A 22,252-nucleotide genomic window follows, 5' to 3' on the forward strand; every position below is an offset into this window, starting at 1 on the left:
GTTTTCGACTTTACACTTTTTACATAAGAAAAACTACCGGACATGCGACGGCACATACCTACCATTCAATCCGCCGTAGACGGATTGCTCATTTTGGTTTCGTCTTAGACGGTGATGACTGACTTCCTTAACACTTAAACATGCAGGTTTTTGAATTTTTTTTTTTTGATATAATTATATATACATTACAGGTACATGTTTATATGTATTGTATTGGTTAATATAATATTATGTATCTATATGTTATTTTTTTTATGAATTATAATAAATAGGTACAATTTATTATAGTTATAGTTTGTATTTTTCCTAAATTATTTCGTAAGTTGTATGATAGGGTTTTCACTTATAGGCGCCCAACGTCGGGTCTGCAATCCACCGCAGGTGGATTGCCTACTTGATATGCTGTAGCACATTGTCCGCGATCCGACGAATTCGGATTGCCTACCTAGGTGGCTAATTGGATGTTAATCGATTTTGACTTGAGATGACTGACTTGCTAGACAATCCAACTCGGGTTTTGACTTTACACTTTTTACATAAGAAAGAGCCACCGGACATGCAACGGCACACACCACTCTATCCGCCGCAGGAGGATTACTTATTTTTGTTTTGTCTTAGACGGGTAATAACTGATTTGCTGGACACTCTAACATGCAGATTTTCGAATTAACATTTTCTTACACGTACAAAAAAAGCACCGGACATACGCTGGGGGGTAGTATCATCATTGAATTGCCGGTTTTCATGGGTCATGGGAGATTTCTAGACACTGAATCTTGACTTTCAAACGTTCCCACCTTCGAAACGAGACCGCCAAAGATCCAGGCCATATCAGAAATTCTTATCACCTTCTAATGTGTAAGTGCGACATTTATAATTCGAATGTGTCTCCAAAATCGGTACTCACTTACAACTAACACGGTCAAGGGGTCCAACTATTTTTTCGATTATTCACCTATCTACGCAACTAACGGGGTCCGCAATCCACCGCAGGTGGATTGCATACCTGGTGATATACGCTTCGCATATAGTCCGCGATCCGATGCAGTCGGATCGCCTACCTATGTGATTTTATAACTGATAGCTAGACATTGATAAACCTATCGACTCTACACTTTTTAACAATGTTAACAACCAAAAGCAGCGGAGAAATGGGAGATGATCCTGGAGATCGTATCCAGCCTATCCATTTACAACGTTCGTGACGGATTGCTAGACGCTCAAACTTTTAAACATTCCCGCCAAAGCGCCAAGCCTTATCTCCAATCCATATCACTAATCCTTATCAGAAATCCTAAACTTTCGTCTTACAGCTTTTGACACTTTTATAATTCCAACGACATTGTCTCCAAAATTGGTACCCACTCTCAGCGAGTCCAACTTTCCCAGAGTTTCACTTAGAGCTAGTATATTATATTATCATAGGTATAATATAAATAATACTATTAATTACAAGTGCGGCGTAAACGTTCGTCGTCGTACTTATAATTACAACCCTATAAAAGCGTTACCGTAACTTTCAAACTCGCAACCTGCACTAGACGCCATGAATACAATACGATATTATATACCTAGATAGGTGTACATAAGTTCGTCGATACCGCCGATTCGGTCACTCGCGCGTCAGAGATATTTGCCACCTTAGAGTAAAAGGCTCATATACGACTAATTATTATTCATTTCACAATCGCACTACGTCACACTGCACGCAATACAATTCTTTTAGCGTTGGTTGTATACCCGCGCGGGCTATTATATTCTCTACCGAATCATTTAACTTTGTGCGCCTGCGCAGTGAACGAGAAAATATGTTCATTTTATTCTCGAATTGTTTGTTTTGCACGACATTTTTACATTTTTACCAAAAATTAATTTTTAGACTTATTTTTTGGAGATAGTAATGATAATAATAATATATCGTAGGATATTAATTTAATTAATATAATATAACACCTGTATATTATGTGGTCATATTATATTTGTTAGTACGCCGTATTATGAATTGTATTATTATGAAATTGGTGACATTATAAGTCACAAAAAATGTTATCTGCAGAATATTTATTTTTTCTAAACGACAACAGCGAGATATTCTGCATAATATCTGAAGTAGTATAAAATATAACGTAATATTATTAGGTATGTGTGCAGTTATAGTACTTTCCAATCGAAATAACAAGTATGGAAGTAGCGATCCAAAATATTCTTATCTTTAAACAATTATTGTCTTTGAAAAACACGTAAGTATACCTACTGTTTTTAGTTTGCAGTACAGAATCGTCCTAAGTACAATGACAAAGAAGAATTACATGAATCATTAGTTATAACAAAGACAAAGATAAAATAATAACTTTAAATTCCAGGGGATTTGGCCATTTGTGTATGTGGGTTGACTAGAATAGATTTGCTGCTATGCTTAGGTCCAAGCTCTATATATTTATTTTTTATTAAGGTTGGTTTTTCTATAAGTGGACTGAATCTTATGATAGCCTGATCTAATTTCTTACGCCTCTGACTTTATGATAAATAATAATAATAATACCTTTGGGCAACATGCGTGAACTTGCTTTTTGACGTGGAAGAAATGAACAAAAATACATTTTGTGATGTTAGAAAATTATATTTTTATATTTTAGATTGGATATAACATAAAGAAAATTCATCTATTTTATAAGTTCTATATACGCTTTTCAATATCCATACAAATATGATTAAATATATTACACTATGCAGCATAATATATATCCAGTGAATATCCAAAATTAAATCATATAATAATTATATAAATTATAATTTAATATTAAAACTGTATTTCAATATTATAGTCCACCAGATGCAGTTTATAATTAATGCAATTCACTAAAGCTATAATACAAAATAATTTTTGTTTTTATTTTTTTAATGTTTTTAATTTTTTATATATGTATAGGAAGTCCCTTGCCTATATTTTAAGTTCTAAAATATCAAAAGTAACGTCACAGCTTAAAGATTTTGTAATGCTGCTGAAAAATGTATCTATAACTTAAATATATTTATAAGTTTATAACAATAGCTATTTTGGAATTTAAACTATTGAAATATAATAATTTTTTCAATATGTGAATTTAGATTAAAATTCATCTGTAAAAGAATTTGGTGTTACGTACAAAGTGACTTATGTAAACTTTTATAATATGAGTATTTATATTTTTATCACGTAAGCAAACCCTATTACCTATTAGAATATTACTTATTTTATTTATGTGTTTTACTTATTAGTTCTTACACATTGTATAAAATGCCTACATTTAATAGTTTTTTTTTGTGTGTATTTTAACCCCGCATGTAAGAAATTAAATCCTTTTTTATTTTCCTAGTTTATTAAAAATTTGAATTATATGATGTAGGCCCGATTTATCTGAAAAAATGTAAGACTAATATTATACTGAACGCCATAGGTATTTATAGAGTTATAACGACTCTATTACACACCGTGGTTGTTCGTTTCCATCTTCAAGGACACTGACAAGTGACAAATAACTGTTATACCTACTTTTAAACATTAAAATAATAATAATCACTATTGCAAGAACCCTGCAGTGTCTCGTACATACATTATAATATTATAAGACTGTCGGTCGTATACAGCATAAATATTTGGACTATAAATATTTTTATACCTATAATAATATAAAAATATAATGCAAATAAATTGTATTATATTGTGTAGCATATTATATTATAGTTAATGTGTTCCAACTTCAAACCAATTATATAGTTAAATAACAAAAACACGTGTTAGGTATATTGACCCTTTGCTTTTTATATTCGACTAGAATATAGGTACCAGTGACCAATCGAAACTTACAAATTACAAAAGATATAATAATATGTATAATTGTATATTTATTTATTTATTTATTTATTTATTTATTTATTTATTTATTTATTTATTTATAATATATATATATATATATAATTATACATAATATGAATGATAATTGTATTAAGTAGTAATAACGAATATTAATTATATTAAAACTAATATAATATTATAATCAATTTATGGTGCTCGCATATAATTTCATCTATTCATGGTTGAGTGGAAATAAAATCATTTCATATAATATATAAATGTATAATATTATTATGTATCAAAAGCTTTTTTCTTTAAAGAAAAAAATATAGGTATGTCAATAATACAAAATATTGACAAAATATAACCGAGTATATAATATATATCGGTATACTTATTATTTTAGATATTCCTATACTTTTTAAATTTACAAAGAAAATTAAAAATATAAATAATATTTTCAGCATTGTTATAAAAATAATCCATTTTTACAAGATTGTTTTATGGTGGTTTTTATGGTGGTTTTTATGGTGGTTTTTATGGTAAATATTTGAAAATGTCTACCTATATAATATTATCTTTTATACACATACATTTACTTTTCATAAGATATGAAAGTAAAATACTACCACAGTAAATAAAAATATTTCATTTCTCCTTAATTATTTAAGGAAGTTTTTAATAAATATATAAATTCAAGTTTGATCCATAAACACAAATTTCTTTTTATTCGTTCTAAATGTAGCTCGTAAGAATAAAATAACTATCAACATACCTAAACAAAAAATATATCATATAAATATCATGTCCATGTGTATTAATAATATTATGAGTAGAATCATTATAATATATTCACGTAATATTTTGAACTTTTAATTATTTAATGAAATCTATGTTAAATTAAATTTGAATTTACAATTTTTACGTACCTACTATTTTTTTCTGACAAAATTCATTTGTCTATCCAATATGTGTTATTGAATTAAAATGTAATATAACACCTGTTTTTCATTTTGAAGAACCATATTGATGTTTTATTTTTAGCTGATTTACCTACTAAATGCTAAAATATATTGAATTATTAAGTAAAAATTAATTTTCAAGCTCTATATATATTACAACTTAGACTGCATTCTCTACCCTCAGGGTCGTAATTATTTGAATACATGAATAATTACTAAATGCATGTATATTGTTTATTACTTATATAAAAATTATATGTATTTTGCTTGGGTCTAATGTGTGACCTATATACATCTAAATACTCTTGAGTCTTGAGTAATTCAATAACTATCGATTATGATCCTGGCCTTATGATAATACATACAGCTATACAGGGTGATTCATCAAACATGCTCACCTCCAAATCCGTCTTTATTTAATAACGAATTTATTCAAATTCTAATTTTTGGAAATCATATACTTCTAATGTTAAATATAATTTATGTCAATGAGGTTTTTTTATAAATTTAATCAACTCCATATAATATGCATTAGACAAACCTGAAGCTATAGTCAAAATTCCACGACTTAAGCCAAATTATCGAAATTTACAGTAAATAACCCTAGGTTCCATTTTCATATACCATTAGTTATACGATTTAGTAGGTTTATTGGTGATTTTGGTAATCTTTTTTATATAAAAGGTTTATCTTAAACTTTATACTATAATACAAATTATAAGTTTTAAATACGTTTTAAGAACTACGATTTTTCAACGGTCTCAAGATTTTAAAATATAAGTAAAAATGTTTTAAGCTGATATAATTTTAATTTTCTGCACAAAGAATTAATCTCAGCTTCCAAAGAAAATGTAAGAAGTTTATATCATACAAATTAAGTTTTAAAAGGGGAACTTATTTCGTACTTTGGGACAGCCATTGTAATAGTACCCACTATTATTTAGATAATCTACCTTAATCACTGCTTCGGATGTTTTCCTAGGGCAACCATACACATCCCATAATAGCTACAATAGTTCTTGCATTTTGACCCGGAAATAGAAAATCGCAAAATACAGGACCTTATAGATTAACAAAATATCTGAAAGTGAGCGTATATAAGACGAAGCTGAGTTTGGTATTTGTATACCGTAAAAAAATATATGTCTATAAACTATCAAGAAAACATTTTAAATCTGGAAAAAGTTTCTTTATTTTTTAAATTGGATTGCTATATAATATATTTAGTCATTTTGGACTACGTATAAAATCTGTTGATTAAAAAGTCCAATACCTAATTTAATTTCAATATCTAAACCAAGCCAAACTTTACATGTGTAAAAATTAAATTGTATACATAATATAATAGAATGAACTATTGCCATTTAATATAATATATTATTATATAGAATACATTTGTATATAAATTATTTGAATTTAAATACAAAATGAAATATAAAAAAGTTTAAATATTAATTACCTACACAACTAGTAATAAATAAGTACCTCCAAAAAATAAGATAAATAAGAGTATACATAATATTATGTTTGAAGGTTATAAAGTGTAATAACTAATAAGTAATATCTGCCACTGCCGTGCCTCGATTCATATCGGACCATATTTGATGTTGGTTGGGAAACGTGTGATGTACAGCCTAATATATCAAATTTCAATTCCAAGAGGGTGTTGAATATAACGTACAACTATACAAGTCCAGCAAGCATGTCCACCCCCCAATTTTTCCTTTGATAATGAATTCAACCAAATTCTGATTTTTAAATTTTTAATTATACTAAAGGACCATGTTTTTAAAAGTTTAGATTTTTGTATACCATTTTACTCCTTAAATGGTATAAAAAGTATTGAAGTATTTAAAAATATAATATGATCCTCAAATATACGAAAAAATTCACTTTCAAAGGAAAATTGTGAGTGAGCATTCTCGATAAATCACTCTGTACGTTGTTTGGAATCCATGATAGGATTTATAATAATTATCTAAAACTGTTTGTCCACTGTAAATGTATATAAATGTATAAATGCATAATACTTAGTATTATAGAATCATCGAGTTTCCCTGAATAACAGTTTTATACTAATCGTCAATTGAAAATATAGATTTGAAATAATACATTTTCAGTGTTTGGTGCATATCAGGTTATAGGTTATAGGTGCACATAAATGGGACATTATATTTTCAGACTTACCTCGTTAAAATTAAGGTCGTTCGCCACGTAACTGTGTGTATACGATGCTCATATATTTTACTATACAAATTATCTTCTTCGTTATAAAAGCTTAAGTGCCTATATGTAGTAGAGTTGAGAAATATAGTTTTCATATAATATCATGGGGCTTTATTAATTTTTCACCTTATCAAATTTCCATTCAAGGGTGAAGAATTTCGGACTAGAGCGAACCCTTTCGTAATGCGTAATGGAGTGTGCGAGTGTGATCATAGCAAGTTTATAATAACATAACCATCGGCTGCTGCGACAAAGTACTGAAGAAAGGTAAACGCGTAGTTGCGACTTGTCGTACATTTACGCGAACATTTTGCGGGAAAAGTAAATATGCGCGATTATTAAAATTTTTTATTTATTTTTTTTTTTTTATTGATCCAAAACAAAACATCGGCGACAACTGCCATTATTATTATTTAATGTGGACCATATACCGTTTTTATGACATTTATTTTCGTCGGGCGTGTTAAAATGAACGTAAAATAATATTATATATGTACAATAAAATAATCTCGTATTATACCGAGGGTCGTTAACAACAAGTTTTTATCATAATATTTTGTTTTCGATATCGCCTAAATTTTTGATTTCATACGGCCGCGGCGATACCCACGTCGTTTGAAACTTGTGTCAAATCGATTTCTGCGCCGTACGAAATTGAAGTAAACGTAAGCACGCGGGGAATGGTGCAGTGGCGTGAAATATGGAAACCAGTTTAACTTAAATTGTTGACAAACATAGTACAATTTTGTATGCACGTTATAATTATACACGTAAATACAATGAACGAAGCGACGATAATCCACACTAATACACCATGTTATATTATTATTTCGTATGATTATTCTAAAAACCATTATACAGCCGCGCCGCGTTACGTGACTGTACTACCAACATTCAACTAAGCTTTTAAAAATGTATCTGGGAAATCTCTGTTGAGCGAATCCAATCATTATATCATGCAAGTGCGTAACAATAATAATATAATGTTAATAAATTCCAAATAATGCCTAATACAAGGCAATACAACCACCACTACGGTTGTAGAATAGTGTGTACCTACGGAACAACAGTATAGCTATGTCTATCACTATACGAGGAACTTGTGAATAACAGGTATATACCAGATAGGTGTGTAACAGGTATATGGGTGACACGATGTGCGCACTCTTACCTTGACATGCCGCCAATCGGTTCGTGAATCGTAATCCTCGAGAAACGGATGACGGAGATATTGATTATAATTATTCTTGTTGCTCCGCTGGAATTTACGTAACATCGATACTATATAGTAGCGTGGACGATGATGATATAACTTTAGTTGGTCGTCGGATCGACAACAATCGAATACGAGGGCGCACCCAAGGGTCGTGGGGGCTAACAGGCTTGACTAAAAAAAAAATTATCGGCCGCTAACATTTCGGTAATTTTGTTAGGCACCGACTTTAAAATATATGATATAAAAAAATTAACAACTATCTAACAGACGTGCTTTCGGATTTCTGTACACATATTTAAAAATATAAATACTATTGCTATTTTAAAATAATTTTATTTAGTCCCCCTCCCCTCAAAAAAAACTCGGGTGCACCCCCGAAAGACCGACCGGGTTTTACTAAGTATTTCGCGTATATTAATATGTATATACGATGATATGGATCGTGGTCGCCGAATTTGAATAGCCGACGAACCGGCAGACTTAATACCACCGTCTTACGAATGGGTCGAGCATGCTTCAAAAATCATCTATACTCAATCATACAATAGTATACACAAATATTATAATATAGGGACCAGATACGTATATTTTGAAGAGGGACCTTGTGAATGGGGGGGGGGGGGGAGGGGCGAACGAATGGTGACCTCTTTTTATACCTACAGGCATATTTTCGTTGGTATTTTTTCCGTTATAATTCACCAATGATGTAACAACGAACTGAAAAGGATTGTCTTGAGGATTGTCGTGATCGTGTTCCGTGCCGTAGTAAAATGTGCTGTTTGTTTTTCACTTTTGAATTAGTTTCCCATTTAATTATGTAACACGGAAACAATTAATTGTAATTGTCAAACATTGACATATTATTTACTATTTACCAGGGTGTAAGGCGTTGCAAAAAAAAAAAATTACAGTCTGTTTGCAACAATTCTGAATACACAAAGTATTTCCTATTTACCGATGAACGAAACTTTAATATAGGAGTGATTTTCACCTACAAAGTAACAAAAAATATTATTAAGATATAACAATTTCGACTTAAATATTACCCCAAATATACCGGTTGGCTGTTTTGTACAGAATTTTTTTTGAGAGTACCATATTAAGTATTATTAACTTCCATTCTCTTTCAAAATATTATTATATTATAATACCTATATTACACAATTTTCACTAGGTATCGCAAATATGAATTAAATATTTGAATGCGTTACAATTATATAATTATTTTATATTGGCAAAGAGTTGATGTGATACTTGTAGAAAAGTAATTTACAAGACGATAATTTATATCATATAAAATTGATGAGAAATTAATGTATCACTATATAGTGCTGTTGATTTTTGTTAGTAAATTGTGTTTACTTTAGCGCATACAATGATTTATTGATGTTTCAAAACTTGGTGCTATTTTTGATTATTTACACTACTTTCGTATTTTATTCTTTGAAAGTGCCATCAAAATATTTTCATCAACGTCTATATAGTATTCAAACCGTGGATCAATCTGGCATGTGTTCCTTAGCAATCATTAATTAAGTGTTGTCGATTTTTGTATTATATCATGTTGGATTTATAATTGACATAACGACTTTGAGTCTTGAGGTGGTTTACGTCTATACATCACAGAAATGGATAGTATCCAATGACGTGTCTGAAATAGTAAAAATGGGTTATTAAAAATAAGTACAGAGTATTTTTTCACAACATGTGATATTAATTTCCTAAACATTTTTCACAATGCATACGTCATAACAAAAAAATTCAATATACTACAATCAATAAGCAATACAATTTATTACGAGTTACCATTATATTAAGCTTTAGACTATTTGTTTAATTCAAATATTTAGTGCTTAATGATTTTTTACTTATATAATTATAAATAACTTAGGTTTTTCAATATTTTTATAAACTTAATAAAATACCAAATTACATAGTTTAAATACCTAATGACATTAGTGTACTAGGTTAACTATATTTCTAAATCTATTAAGAAACTAAAATTTGAAATGCAATATCCTGCAAGTATTTGATTTTTTTGTAAAATAAATTAAAAGTTGTACGTCTCCATTAAAACAAACCTAGAAGTTAGAAATTACACTACTTTGTTAGATTTGTGTTAACTTTTGATTTTTAATGGTGTTTGTTTTCAAGCTGTCACCTTGAGTAATACCCATGGAAGTGTTATTGGAATTCACTATTATTTACCTTTCTATACCTATTGTAGGTATTATATTTATTTTACACTTCATCGATTTGTTTAAAAATTGATTGACTAACTAAAAATAATAAAATTATTTTTAATGAAATGGACTAATACAAGTTCAAAGGATGTAGACTTTGTTTCATATTTTATAATGGTTAGTAATTAAAAAAACATTTCATTAAAGTTATGAAAAAGTTTTTATAGTTATTTTGTTAATAATTCTCCTGTTAATCTTGCTGTACGGTTGCACAATATTCTTTACAATTTTATAATGATTATAATAACAATAATTGGTGTGTGATAGATACCTCTATATACTTTAGTCTCAGTAGTGTGTTTTTGTTTAGTATATATTTATCAGGATTGTGATAAATGTATCACCGTCTGACATTTTGTGTTCATTGTTTATAAGCCTTGCAACGAATTACAATAAAATATATAAATACAAACTGATACTCGATATATTTTTTTTGTTTTATTGATGGATTTTTCACGCTGAGCCGAACTGCGAAAGTTGTACATTTTTAACACAACACGTTTTACTACAATGTATTTACTTTCTTCTACGCTGAGTACATATAAGTTATTGTTTTTAATAAGTAAGCAAATAATGGAGTAAAAATATCACACTTTAATAGACTATACTGTTTTATAGATATTATGTACAGTATACAATATATATATACACGTATTGTATCTATGCATCAGGTATTCTGCCCACGTTCATAATTTATTATTATTATTAACATTCTAAAATATTTCATTAAATTTATCATTCAATACTCACTGAACGTTTAAAAATAAAATCGAATTAGTGGTAGATAGCTGGATAGGGATTCGTGTAGGTTATCAAAAATTATATTATTAACATAATATTATACTTCCACGTTGGCGTGTTATAGCAGTCACATTCTTGGTCGTATCATATTATCAATTATTATACATCACAATATTGTTATAAACTTTATATTTTATTATATCAAGAAGTAATAAACATTTCTTTTTTTACTCAAAAAATGTACAGTCGTAAGCTCCGTGACGTACCTAATATATTGTATTATGTTTAAATATTTCAACTTTAATACTAACACGTGCCATGCATTATGGTTGAGAATTCGTCTTTGTCTTCAATAAAAGCGCAAAATGTTTAAACAAATAGACATTCAATTATGAACATTTGTCTTATGGTATTTTAAAGTATGTAATTTTTCATCTTCTATTCGCGACAATGGGGTCCTTGTTATTGACATTCTCGTACATTTATTTAACATAACAGCGTCAAGTAGATATTTTTGTACATTTAAAGCATCATTCTGTTATTTTAAATTATTTAATATATCTTGTTAGTTGTCATACATACGCCATGCACACATGTATAATAAAATAAATGCTAACCTAAAAAGGTCACGTAATACTAATAAACAATTTAATCTATTCAGAAAAAAAATGAAAACTAAAATATTTTTGAAATTAAAAACCATTAATTTTTTTGTTATACATACGACCTAATATACCGTATTGAAAATCGTAAATGTTTTCAAAATGTTCACTGCACGGCCATTAGCCATTTTATGTTTCAAAATATATTTTATACAAATGTCTTTCTTAGCTTTAAGATTTATCTTAGGAGCAAAAAATATAATATAAAAGGTGCCTATTTGTACGGTTATCTTTAATTTTAAATAACGTATTTATGCAGTTTTTTTTTAAATCCATTGATATTTACTACCTATCAGTTTTATTATCAAACCATTATAGTTCATAGCACAAATGTTTTGTGTCATAATATTTATAAAACGATCACTCTATTAAACTTTTTCAGTGAACAAGTAATTTTATTTCCAAATGTTTTCGAGTCGTTGCCGTTCAAGTAGAATTTAATTCACATTACTTATCTATACTACGTGCATAGTACCTGTAAACATTACGATTGGTAACTTTATATCAAGTTATTGAACTATTTTGCATAACTATTACTTTTACTTATCGGATCATTTGGCATTTATTACAAATAATGGCAGGCATATAGATAGTAATTTTATAGCTTTGTAACACGTTAAACAGTTTAAACAATAGTTTGAAGTGTTTGTAGATATGCTATTTATCGACTTTTAATATCTAAATAAGTAGCTACTATAAATTAAATAATGATATATAATGACCAAAAAATAAATATATCCACAAAATGTACTAAAAATATAATGTGTAATATTATTATTTTTACGATTTTACCAAATATTATAGATTAAAATATAATACATTTTTTTATTAATAAGTACATAGGTAATATGTTACTATCAGTATTCAGAACTTAATTCAATAAATTATTTAATCGTATTATATGATAAACCATTAGGTTTAAAAAAATAAATAATTAGACAATTATACCTATACCAAATTTTTGAAATGTATAAAATGTTTCATTTCAAGTCAGGTTGTATTTATGCAATTATCAGTCCATTTGAATAATTTATTACATTTAAATTATATTCTAAAATATATTATTTTTTTAATTTGAAGTACAAACTATAAATTATAATTGATTTAGAATTGTTTGTGAAATAATTAAATTTTTTTAGTACAGAACTACATAGCGCTTTTATGGAAATTATAATTAGGCGGGCAATTTGGTTCTAGCTTGATGATAACGCACATTAACGTGACATAATTACACAATTGCAATTACAGTTAAACGATAATAAATAGTACACGAAATTGATAATAAACGATTCCTAAATTATGTCCCATTCAGATAAATATAAAACAAATTAAATTTTGAAGTTAGTTTTTATAAAATTTAAAAACAACAATAAATCATAATATAACTGAATAATTATATATTTATAAATAGTCTACGTCACACAATTTTGGATGAAGCTATAAAATAGATCAATACCAACACAAAATGTATCGTCAAGGTTTTGTTAATTGTGATACTTACTATGATCATATTGAGGGATTTCTTGCTTAGATCATATTATGCTATAATAGTATATGATCTAAGGCTCTAAGGGTTCGTGCTATTTATAGTATTTTCTCAAATATAATTGAAAAATTAAAACAGATCTAAGTAATTGGTTAACATGTGTTTAATGTATAGTGCATATCTACGTTATAGTAAGACATTGGTACCCATACTATATAATATTTAAAAGTGCCGACTGCTCAAGAAAGTGTTTAGTAAAATAACTTTCATCGCTGAGAATCTAAAATACAATTAAAAATATGCCGACCCGAGTTCGATACCTCGGTCGCGGGCTGCATTTTTCTTCGGGCAAGTCACGGTGTCCGGAGAACAAGTGCCGCCATCCCCCACCCGGGCATGCAAGATACCTACGGGTGCCCAAATTAAAAATTCTGCCAAAACAAACACACACGTGTAAACTAATCTACAGCACCCTCCCCTACAGTATCACAGGCTAATGCTCTAGTAGTCAAAGCCTTAACCCCAAAAAAAAAAAAAAATTAAAAATATGTACTGAAAGTGAATCATTAAAGTATTCAATTAAGTAACTCATATAATCTTCTTTAACTTTTATAAGCAAATAAAATGTAAAAATGTTATATAGTTTAAGCTCTTTAATTCAATAACACAATATTTAACTAAGCTATATAATATTTTATCAACATAAAGTTTTAAAATCGCACTTAGGCACTTAAGAGTTCTACTAGATAAATAAGTTCTTAAAGTCTTGATCATATATTTTTTTATTTATTTATCATAACTATAATACTATAAGAGTAAATTTAATTTTTACTTTTAAAAAGTTTTTATGTACCTACGTTATTATAGATTTAAAATTGAAATCATCAATCATTAGATTTGTTGACCAATACTAATGTTTACGATATTTCCTCGTCATTTATTGTAATAAACCATTACATGGTATATGCGTAATGTATATTGTGTATACACAATAAAGTTTTATTAATTATTATTATTATACTATTGAATACGGTATACTTTTTTTTATTACTACAATTACGTTTTTAAGTGTTTAATAAGACGGTAAATTAAATATAAACTTTTTAAATTATATTTTATTTAGTATTGCCATAGCGCACACATCCAATTTACTGAACTTCACTCTTCGGGAAATAAAATGCGTTTCAATGTGAAAAAAAAATTGAGGAAACCTTTTCAAACTTACCTCTTTCAAACAGTTCTGAAATCCTTGCTAACATTCGTGCTATCTACAAAAAATAAGACAGCAAAAAAAGAACAAGTTTTAGAAGAACATTCTAAGGTTAAGCAATTTGTCATCGGTGAAGTCCAAAAGGTTTTTATCGCCAAAAAACACAAAACATTACTTATTTTCCTTTCATGATACATCAAAAGTGACTTTTATTTCAAACAAATAATACCTTGGAGGTACTAATAAATGTTATTCAACATTGAGTTTTTAACTAGGTAATAGAATTGTACGTATTATTAGAAATAAATCATACTAGCAATGTACTAAACATTAACAATTAGTTTTGAATTCAAAAAAAGCAACGTTAGCTTATAACAAAAAAAAAAAAATTACACATTTCATTGCGTTTTAATGAACACTTCTCGTAATTACGTTTATGAAGCAATACTTTATGTGACTCATGTGAAATGAATATGATATGAGTTTACAGAAATATAAGAATAAAAGTTATAATCAGTTTAAGCCATCTGTTTGGTAAATATTTATACATGATTTAAATTTATACACGAATTACATCCTAAATAAATAGTGAAAAAAAAAAACCATATTTTATCGAATCGGCAGAATAATTTACCGTAAATAATTAAAATAGGTACGAAAAGTAAATTTAAAGAAAACACGCTGAATTTTAAACTTACCGTGTGGTCTGATTTGTTATTATTTTGATTTTTTTTGTTGCTGTTAAGTTATTTAAAATAATTCACAACTTAAAAACATGTATTATTATGTGCTCATTGTATATTATATAATAATATATACACACGTAAAATACATACATTATGGTGAGTTTAGAACTGTTCATTTATGTCCATACTCTCTGCTAGTAACTATTACAATTTAAAACAGTAACTAACCTCGTCCATGTTAGTATGTTTTCACACCTGTTACTATATACCTCTACTCAGTTAGTGCACTCACTTTTCGACAAAACTTTTTTTGTGTTGTATTACAAAAACGGTCGGACAAAGCAATTTTAAATTTCATTTCAAAAATATACAAATAACATAATTAAAAGTCTTTTTTTCTAGACTTTATAGTTCAATTATTATATGGACATATACTACAATCGAATTATTTTCTGGTACACAAATATGTTGAACTTTAAACGATATTATCTCCAATATATCATATTTTATTAAAAAATGTTTACTGGATTATTAATTTACGATGACAAGATCACGAGTATACAATTTTCAGGTACAGTTATAATATTATGTATATTGTTAACTATATATTTTACTATCTTACAGTTTTCGAGGAAAATAAAAAATGTGTTTGTAGTATAATTATTTCATATCATATTCGTTGAGACTTAACTATTGTGCTTCAAAATATCAAACTCCCATGCATAATATCATGTATACATGCTTTAGGTATATTATGTATCTGGAGGTTTAAATTTCAATCATTATTTGAAAACAAGCCGTTTTTATAAATATGTAATACTTTTTTATTATTCAAACAACATTCTGTACAATAAGTAATAATGGTTATTAATTACTTATTATGTTATATAATTGTAAAAGTCGTGAGTGACGTAAATAGGAAGTTATCCATTGGTAGTAAGTAATAACTCATTTAATTGTTTATATTTAATTTATTTAGTTAATCACGATTTAACAATCCGATTGCGTTTTAACCGGCAAAGAGGGTTATCGGTGATAGAAAGGGAGGGCTTTTTTTTATTACAGAGTTAGTGTTGGAGATTAATTTGCAATATAAACGTTTTTCATCAAGTTTGTCGAGGTCATTATAACTGTCTTAATTTCTAGATCTTTGTGTAATTTATATTAGTTAAATACCATGGTCCCCGGTAAATGGTAATAACACGGATTATGGAGTGATATTTTGGAACGTTTGAATTGGATGGTTTGGCAGGGCCCTAAATACAACCTACCATATGACCAAACTGGGCTGTTTACACCTTAGTAGTTAAGTTCTGAGATTGAATTTGGACTTGAGAAGATGACGACAAATATGGAGTCTGAATTTAGCTATTTTTTCTCTTCGTTAGGTTTGAAGATAATGTATCCAGGTGTTCGGTTTTTCCAAAATATTTGGTTTCGTTTCGTACTAAAATATTTATGGTAATTATTGTATAGTTTTGGAATAATTGACTGGACATAGAGAAAAGATACCTTGAACTGACATTTATTCGTTGATTTTTAATCACTAATTGAATAATATGCATAAGGATAATGAAATATATGTACGCTAATATGCTATGCAGCGTTTCTATAATATATTTAACACTTTTATTTCATTTAAAACATATCGACGCTTTGCGGTGATTAGATTAGGTTAAGCAATTATTGGATTTCAGTAAGTTAATGATTATTCATGTTTGTAACTCGCTCACTCGATAGTTCGGTTCCGTTACTAAAGCAAATTACTCGTTAGTAGTAAAAATTGGTAAATTATAAATTGTAAAAATCTCATTTCAACCTGACTGAACCCTAATGAAATAATCGACCCAAACTCTCAAATAATGAAAAAATATAACTACCCTTTTCAACGATTGTATTATACTGTGCGTATAATGACTGAATGGATTTTGTGAACGAAATACGACTAAGCAATCGAAGCAAAGCGATATTAAAAAAAAAAAAAAATATGATATTAAAAGCATAAGGCGACATTGGTTAAGTTTTGCAATCGATATGTATGGACTACTTAAGTACAAACGATTAAAATAAAAATGTTTATTTTTGTATAAATAAATACACTGTTATTATTTTTCCTTATTATTTTTAAAAAATTGATTATTATTTTTCTTGATGATGGTTTTTAATAATAATTAATCAAGGAAATAATGTTTCATGAACTTAAAATCAATAAAATCAAAAATAATAACTAGTTTTTTCTCTAGATTTTGCCTTCTAAAAAAATGTGATTTAATTTATTAACAAATTATCACTGAGAACTAATGTGATGTACACCATATTTCAAATACCATATTTCAATTGAATTTGTAATATATTGTCCAACATAATTGGTCACAATACAAATATTTTCAAAAATAAATAAATATTAACATTTTGAAAAATACGCGAAAAGAATTTATTGTTTAGAAAATAAATCGAGAAAAACCAATAAATACAAAGAAATAGGTAGATAGTCGTTATTTTTTCTTGGCGCCTATATTAATGGCTGTATACAACAAAGGAAAACGTTTTTAAAAATTTGGATAGGTACTGATAGATATCTACCTACTATATAAGTTACTCTATCATTATTTTTGAACTTTTACAAGTTTAAACTTTGATCCATATAAATATATAATGTAGACTATTTACTTGTTCAAATACTACAGTTGATCCGTATATTTTATAACGTTCATTATTCTACCACGAAATAAGGTCAATTTTTTGAAAGACTAGGTTTATTTATTACTGACTTTGTTTAAAAAATATTCTAGTATTATTCAACCAGTAAACAGTTTCCTTAACAACTTTAAAATAATATACAATATACTTTGTCAAACTAAAAATAAAAAACAATTCGATTAAATCACATTCTTAAAAAAATTTTAAGCGAATCTCGTGATTTGTTAGTGCTGCAGTCCGACATCAAATTATTAAAAAAAAAGTATTCGAAGCTTTATAATATTTGGATTTTATGGTATTTCCTACTTTAGTGAAATCAAATAAATACTTATTTCAAATGTTTGTAATACAAATTTTATTTGGCATGTTTCGTGGCTTCTGTACTTAAATCAAGTACCTACGGAAATGTAAGTGTATAAAATGCATATTATGCGTGTGTTTGTTTGTAAATAGTAAGCGTCTAATGTTATATGAATGTTATATAAATGAAAAATAAGTGTAGTTGAATTTTTTAGTTCCACAATCCGAAAGCAGTGGATTCGTATTGTTATTTCATGCAGATTTACATTTCCAATCGAGAAATTTAGTCGAATTACACAGTGTTATTAGTTTTTAGTAATCAAAATGTATGTTACATCAATACTTATGCAAATATAGCTTATTTTCAAAGTATTGCAATTATTACTGAATGAATGACATACAAATTTTAAAAACACGTATTGAAGCATTATCATTATTATTTACAGTTTTATACAAATATCTCATTAGTTATTGTATTTATTAATTGGTTTTTACGGTCAACCTATATTTATATGTTACTTTTGTAACAATGTTTTGTTAAATAATAGCTTGGAACTCCCTTTGAAATATTTGTTTGGTTTATTGAAATGCCGTCAAAATATTCTCCTTTTAACTTATGAATAAAAATAGTTGTCATAGAGTGGCAAATCAGGTTAATGCGTAAAGTACAACTACAAATATTATTGCAAATTGATTTTCTGTGGAATTATTTGACACATGTTGATTGAAATTCAATAACGTTTAACAATATCATTAAAATACGGTTATTTGTCGTTTGATGCTTTGTCGAACTTCACGAAAATCTTTTTTTTTATAAATTGCATGCCTATTTGCTTATGAATATACCTAAATATCTACCTATATTAATTCATAACAGGACTTAAGACTTTTTTGGTTTTGAACAATAATTATTTTTGTTTGATACAGAAATACTCGTGAATAAAAATAAATATAACTATTATCGTATGCATAATGCATACAATATACTCAGAGGCTAAAAATAAACGTACACCTAGTTTGGAAGTTTATAAAATCACAATATGTAAATACCATTTCCAAAAACATCGTCACAGAATACCCGAGTAGATATGAATTATGAACAGAATAAACTTTAATTAGTATTACAAACAATTGTATGGTAAAGTACACTAATAATTCTAAATAGCCCATAAATGTATTCACGTCATAAATTACTTACAACGGAAAAACTATTTAATAGTTCAACAACAATGTGAATATTTTTTAATTGATATTTTTCATCTGTATTTGGTCTTACCATACATGCTACATCGTAAATATATAACAATCTCACGATTAACAGTTGACAGGGTAATAAAGTGTAATATAGTTTCGTAATCATTTTTTTTTTTTTTTTGTAATCATGTCATTTAAAAATGTTTTTAGATTAATATAAAATGTTGACAAATAGATGTAATGATTATTTAAGTCACAGTATGTTTCATACAATATTCAATAAAAAAGTTTATTGATACGATGTAAAAATAAATTGTATTGAACAAAATTAACGAGTATATCACCAACCAATCGTTTTTGTCATGGTCATACTGCTATCTTGATTCTTGTTTCAACAACATTCCAATATCCAAAACCAAAATAGTCGTGTTCCTTCCACTGGAAAAATATGTAAATTTTTTCAATCAATTTTTCCTATATGCATTTCAATGCTAAGTCGTGCGTAAGTCATTATACTTTTGAATAAATCGGCTTTGGTCTGTTTCGTATTTTCTCATAGATTTAGTTTATTTACACGGTATAGTTTTACATGACGTGCAAAATAGAAAATATCAGAAAGATATAATCTTATGGTATGCAAGCCATAGAATTGGTTGGTTGGGATAATAAACTTCAGATTCACTATTCGCAAGAACAAAAAAAAAAAAATAAGAAAATAAACGTAATTAAAAATAAATAATTACATTTTTAACAAATACATTATAAGTCACACATTGAAACAGTATATTTCTGAAGTCAAACAGTCAACAACTTTTTTGTTAATTTGTTAGTTGATAACAAAATATTATAAAATTTAACTATTTTTGTTGTTTATATGTCGTCAAAAAAGTCATAAAATATATTGTCGCTTTCAAGCCATTGCCGTTAATATTGGGTATAAAAATAAGTTGATCACAAAAATACAAAATATTATCTATTACTATTTATCACCTATAATATAGGGTAGGTATAGTATTATAATATTATTATAGTATTAAATACAAAACTTGTTAAATACATCTTATAATTAAAAATAGAATAATAACAGTAAAATATAAATTATATATGTCTCGAGTCACATTATTATTAAATTAAAAAAAACTAACCATTTTAACGAAATCTTACATCTAATCGTCTTCACATTGCACATTAAAAATGTCTGTAGAGTAATATTATAATAAGACAATTAGTTACAATGTCGTGGACATGGTACATTACCATAATCTATTTATCAATAAAATTGTTAAACAAAACGTGTAGCATAACTGTAATTGTTACGATTTATGTCGTATACAGCGGAGCAAAGTACCTATTAAGCGGTTTTTTCTTTTCAATAGCGATGTACATGAAATATTCACCAATTAAAGTCCAGTATTATAAAACGTTTTTCTTATTGATAAAATCGATGACCTTGTTTAATGTAAGCACATAGTATTTTTTTTTTTTTTTTTTATTGAGTAACCCGCGGCAACATAGGCCATTGGGTGTGGGGAGGGTACTGTAGGTTTTATATTGGGTAGGTTTGGTAGGTTTTATATTGGGTAGGTTGGTACACGTGTGTGTTGTGTTTGGCAGAATTTCTAATGGGGCACCCGTAGGTTTCTGCCGTGCCCCGGGGTGGGGGGATGGCGGCACTTGTTCTCCGGACACCGTGACTTGCCCGAAGAAAAATGCCGCCCAGTGGCCGGGAGTCGAACCCGCGACTGCCAGCGCCGCAGTCGACGCGTTAGCACATAGTATTATATTATAATAATATAATACATTAAGTATCAATATTTAGGTAATGGATCTGCAGTGATAATATTTGTTCATCCTGAACCGAAATTAAACTATAAATTGTTTCTTGTTCCGTATATAGCTACCTATTGAATTTCATAAAATATTTTCATTTATTCTGTTTTATCAATATTAGATTCTAAGCTAAGATTACCAACAAAAACCATTACATACTATGTCAATAAAGACAACTTTTCGATTACATATAGTAGCAATATGCATTAACAAAAGCTTAAAATGAGTTTTCCTTGTGTAAACTTTTGTAACTCTAGAAGTTACTGTGTGAAATTGTAAAACTAAGTAAGCACAATGATAGTAGGTATTCGTCTTAAACACCGAGAAGATCATTATTTAATTTTTAATAGGTGTATGTATACCGATGAATTATTATACTTGTTAATTATTACATAATATGTAAGTATGTTACACGTTTGATCCTTATCTTCACGTTGGTTTTTGTTTTAACTTTTAAAACGTAATATTATGAAATAATATTGATAACGGTTTTTTAATTAATAAACTATTACCCCTTAAAATAAAAATTTGTATTATATATTAATACTAATATACGATTAACTATGTACGTTTTATAATTATACCAATTGACTTACATAAAACTTTATTCAAATTTAAACAATTTAAAAATATTTGGTCTTCGGAATAAGAGTGGTCAAAGGCATTATGATAAAATATTCAATTCATCAAATTTTATCTTATAAAAAAACAACATTGATTATTTTAGCAGGCAAGTAGGTATTAAAAAATCCACGTATTCAACATTTTCTTTTGGCATACCTTTGCTTAACTTTTTTGACCATGACCACTAATGAAAACAAATTATAAATATTATAAAAAACGACAGTTTGGCATTTTTATATAATGTTTGTATTATTCTATTTCATTTTGTATTATTATATAATTATTCATATTAAAAGTTTATACTCCAAACTTGTTATCACTGACGGGTGGCGTTAAT

The 22,252-nt window shown here is 27.8% G+C and overlaps 1 protein-coding gene across 2 annotated transcripts in view; it reads left to right on the plus strand.

Moving 5' to 3' along the window:
• LOC132947275 (FMRFamide receptor-like) overlaps positions 1–22,252 on the plus strand; it is a 91,740-nt gene that overhangs the window by 29,412 nt on the left and 40,076 nt on the right. The window contains exon 1 of one of the 2 annotated variants that reach the window (XM_061017534.1): positions 15,492–15,838. The exons of the other annotated variant lie outside the window; for it this stretch is intronic. Within the exon in view, the coding sequence (XP_060873517.1) occupies positions 15,809–15,838 (30 nt within the window). The 5' untranslated portion in view covers positions 15,492–15,808. Of the gene's footprint in view, positions 1–15,491; positions 15,839–22,252 lie in introns of those variants that run through there. 2 annotated transcript variants of the gene reach the window in all.

Source organism: Metopolophium dirhodum, chromosome 6, assembly GCF_019925205.1.
Source record: "Metopolophium dirhodum isolate CAU chromosome 6, ASM1992520v1, whole genome shotgun sequence".
NCBI lineage: Eukaryota > Metazoa > Arthropoda > Insecta > Hemiptera > Aphididae > Metopolophium > Metopolophium dirhodum.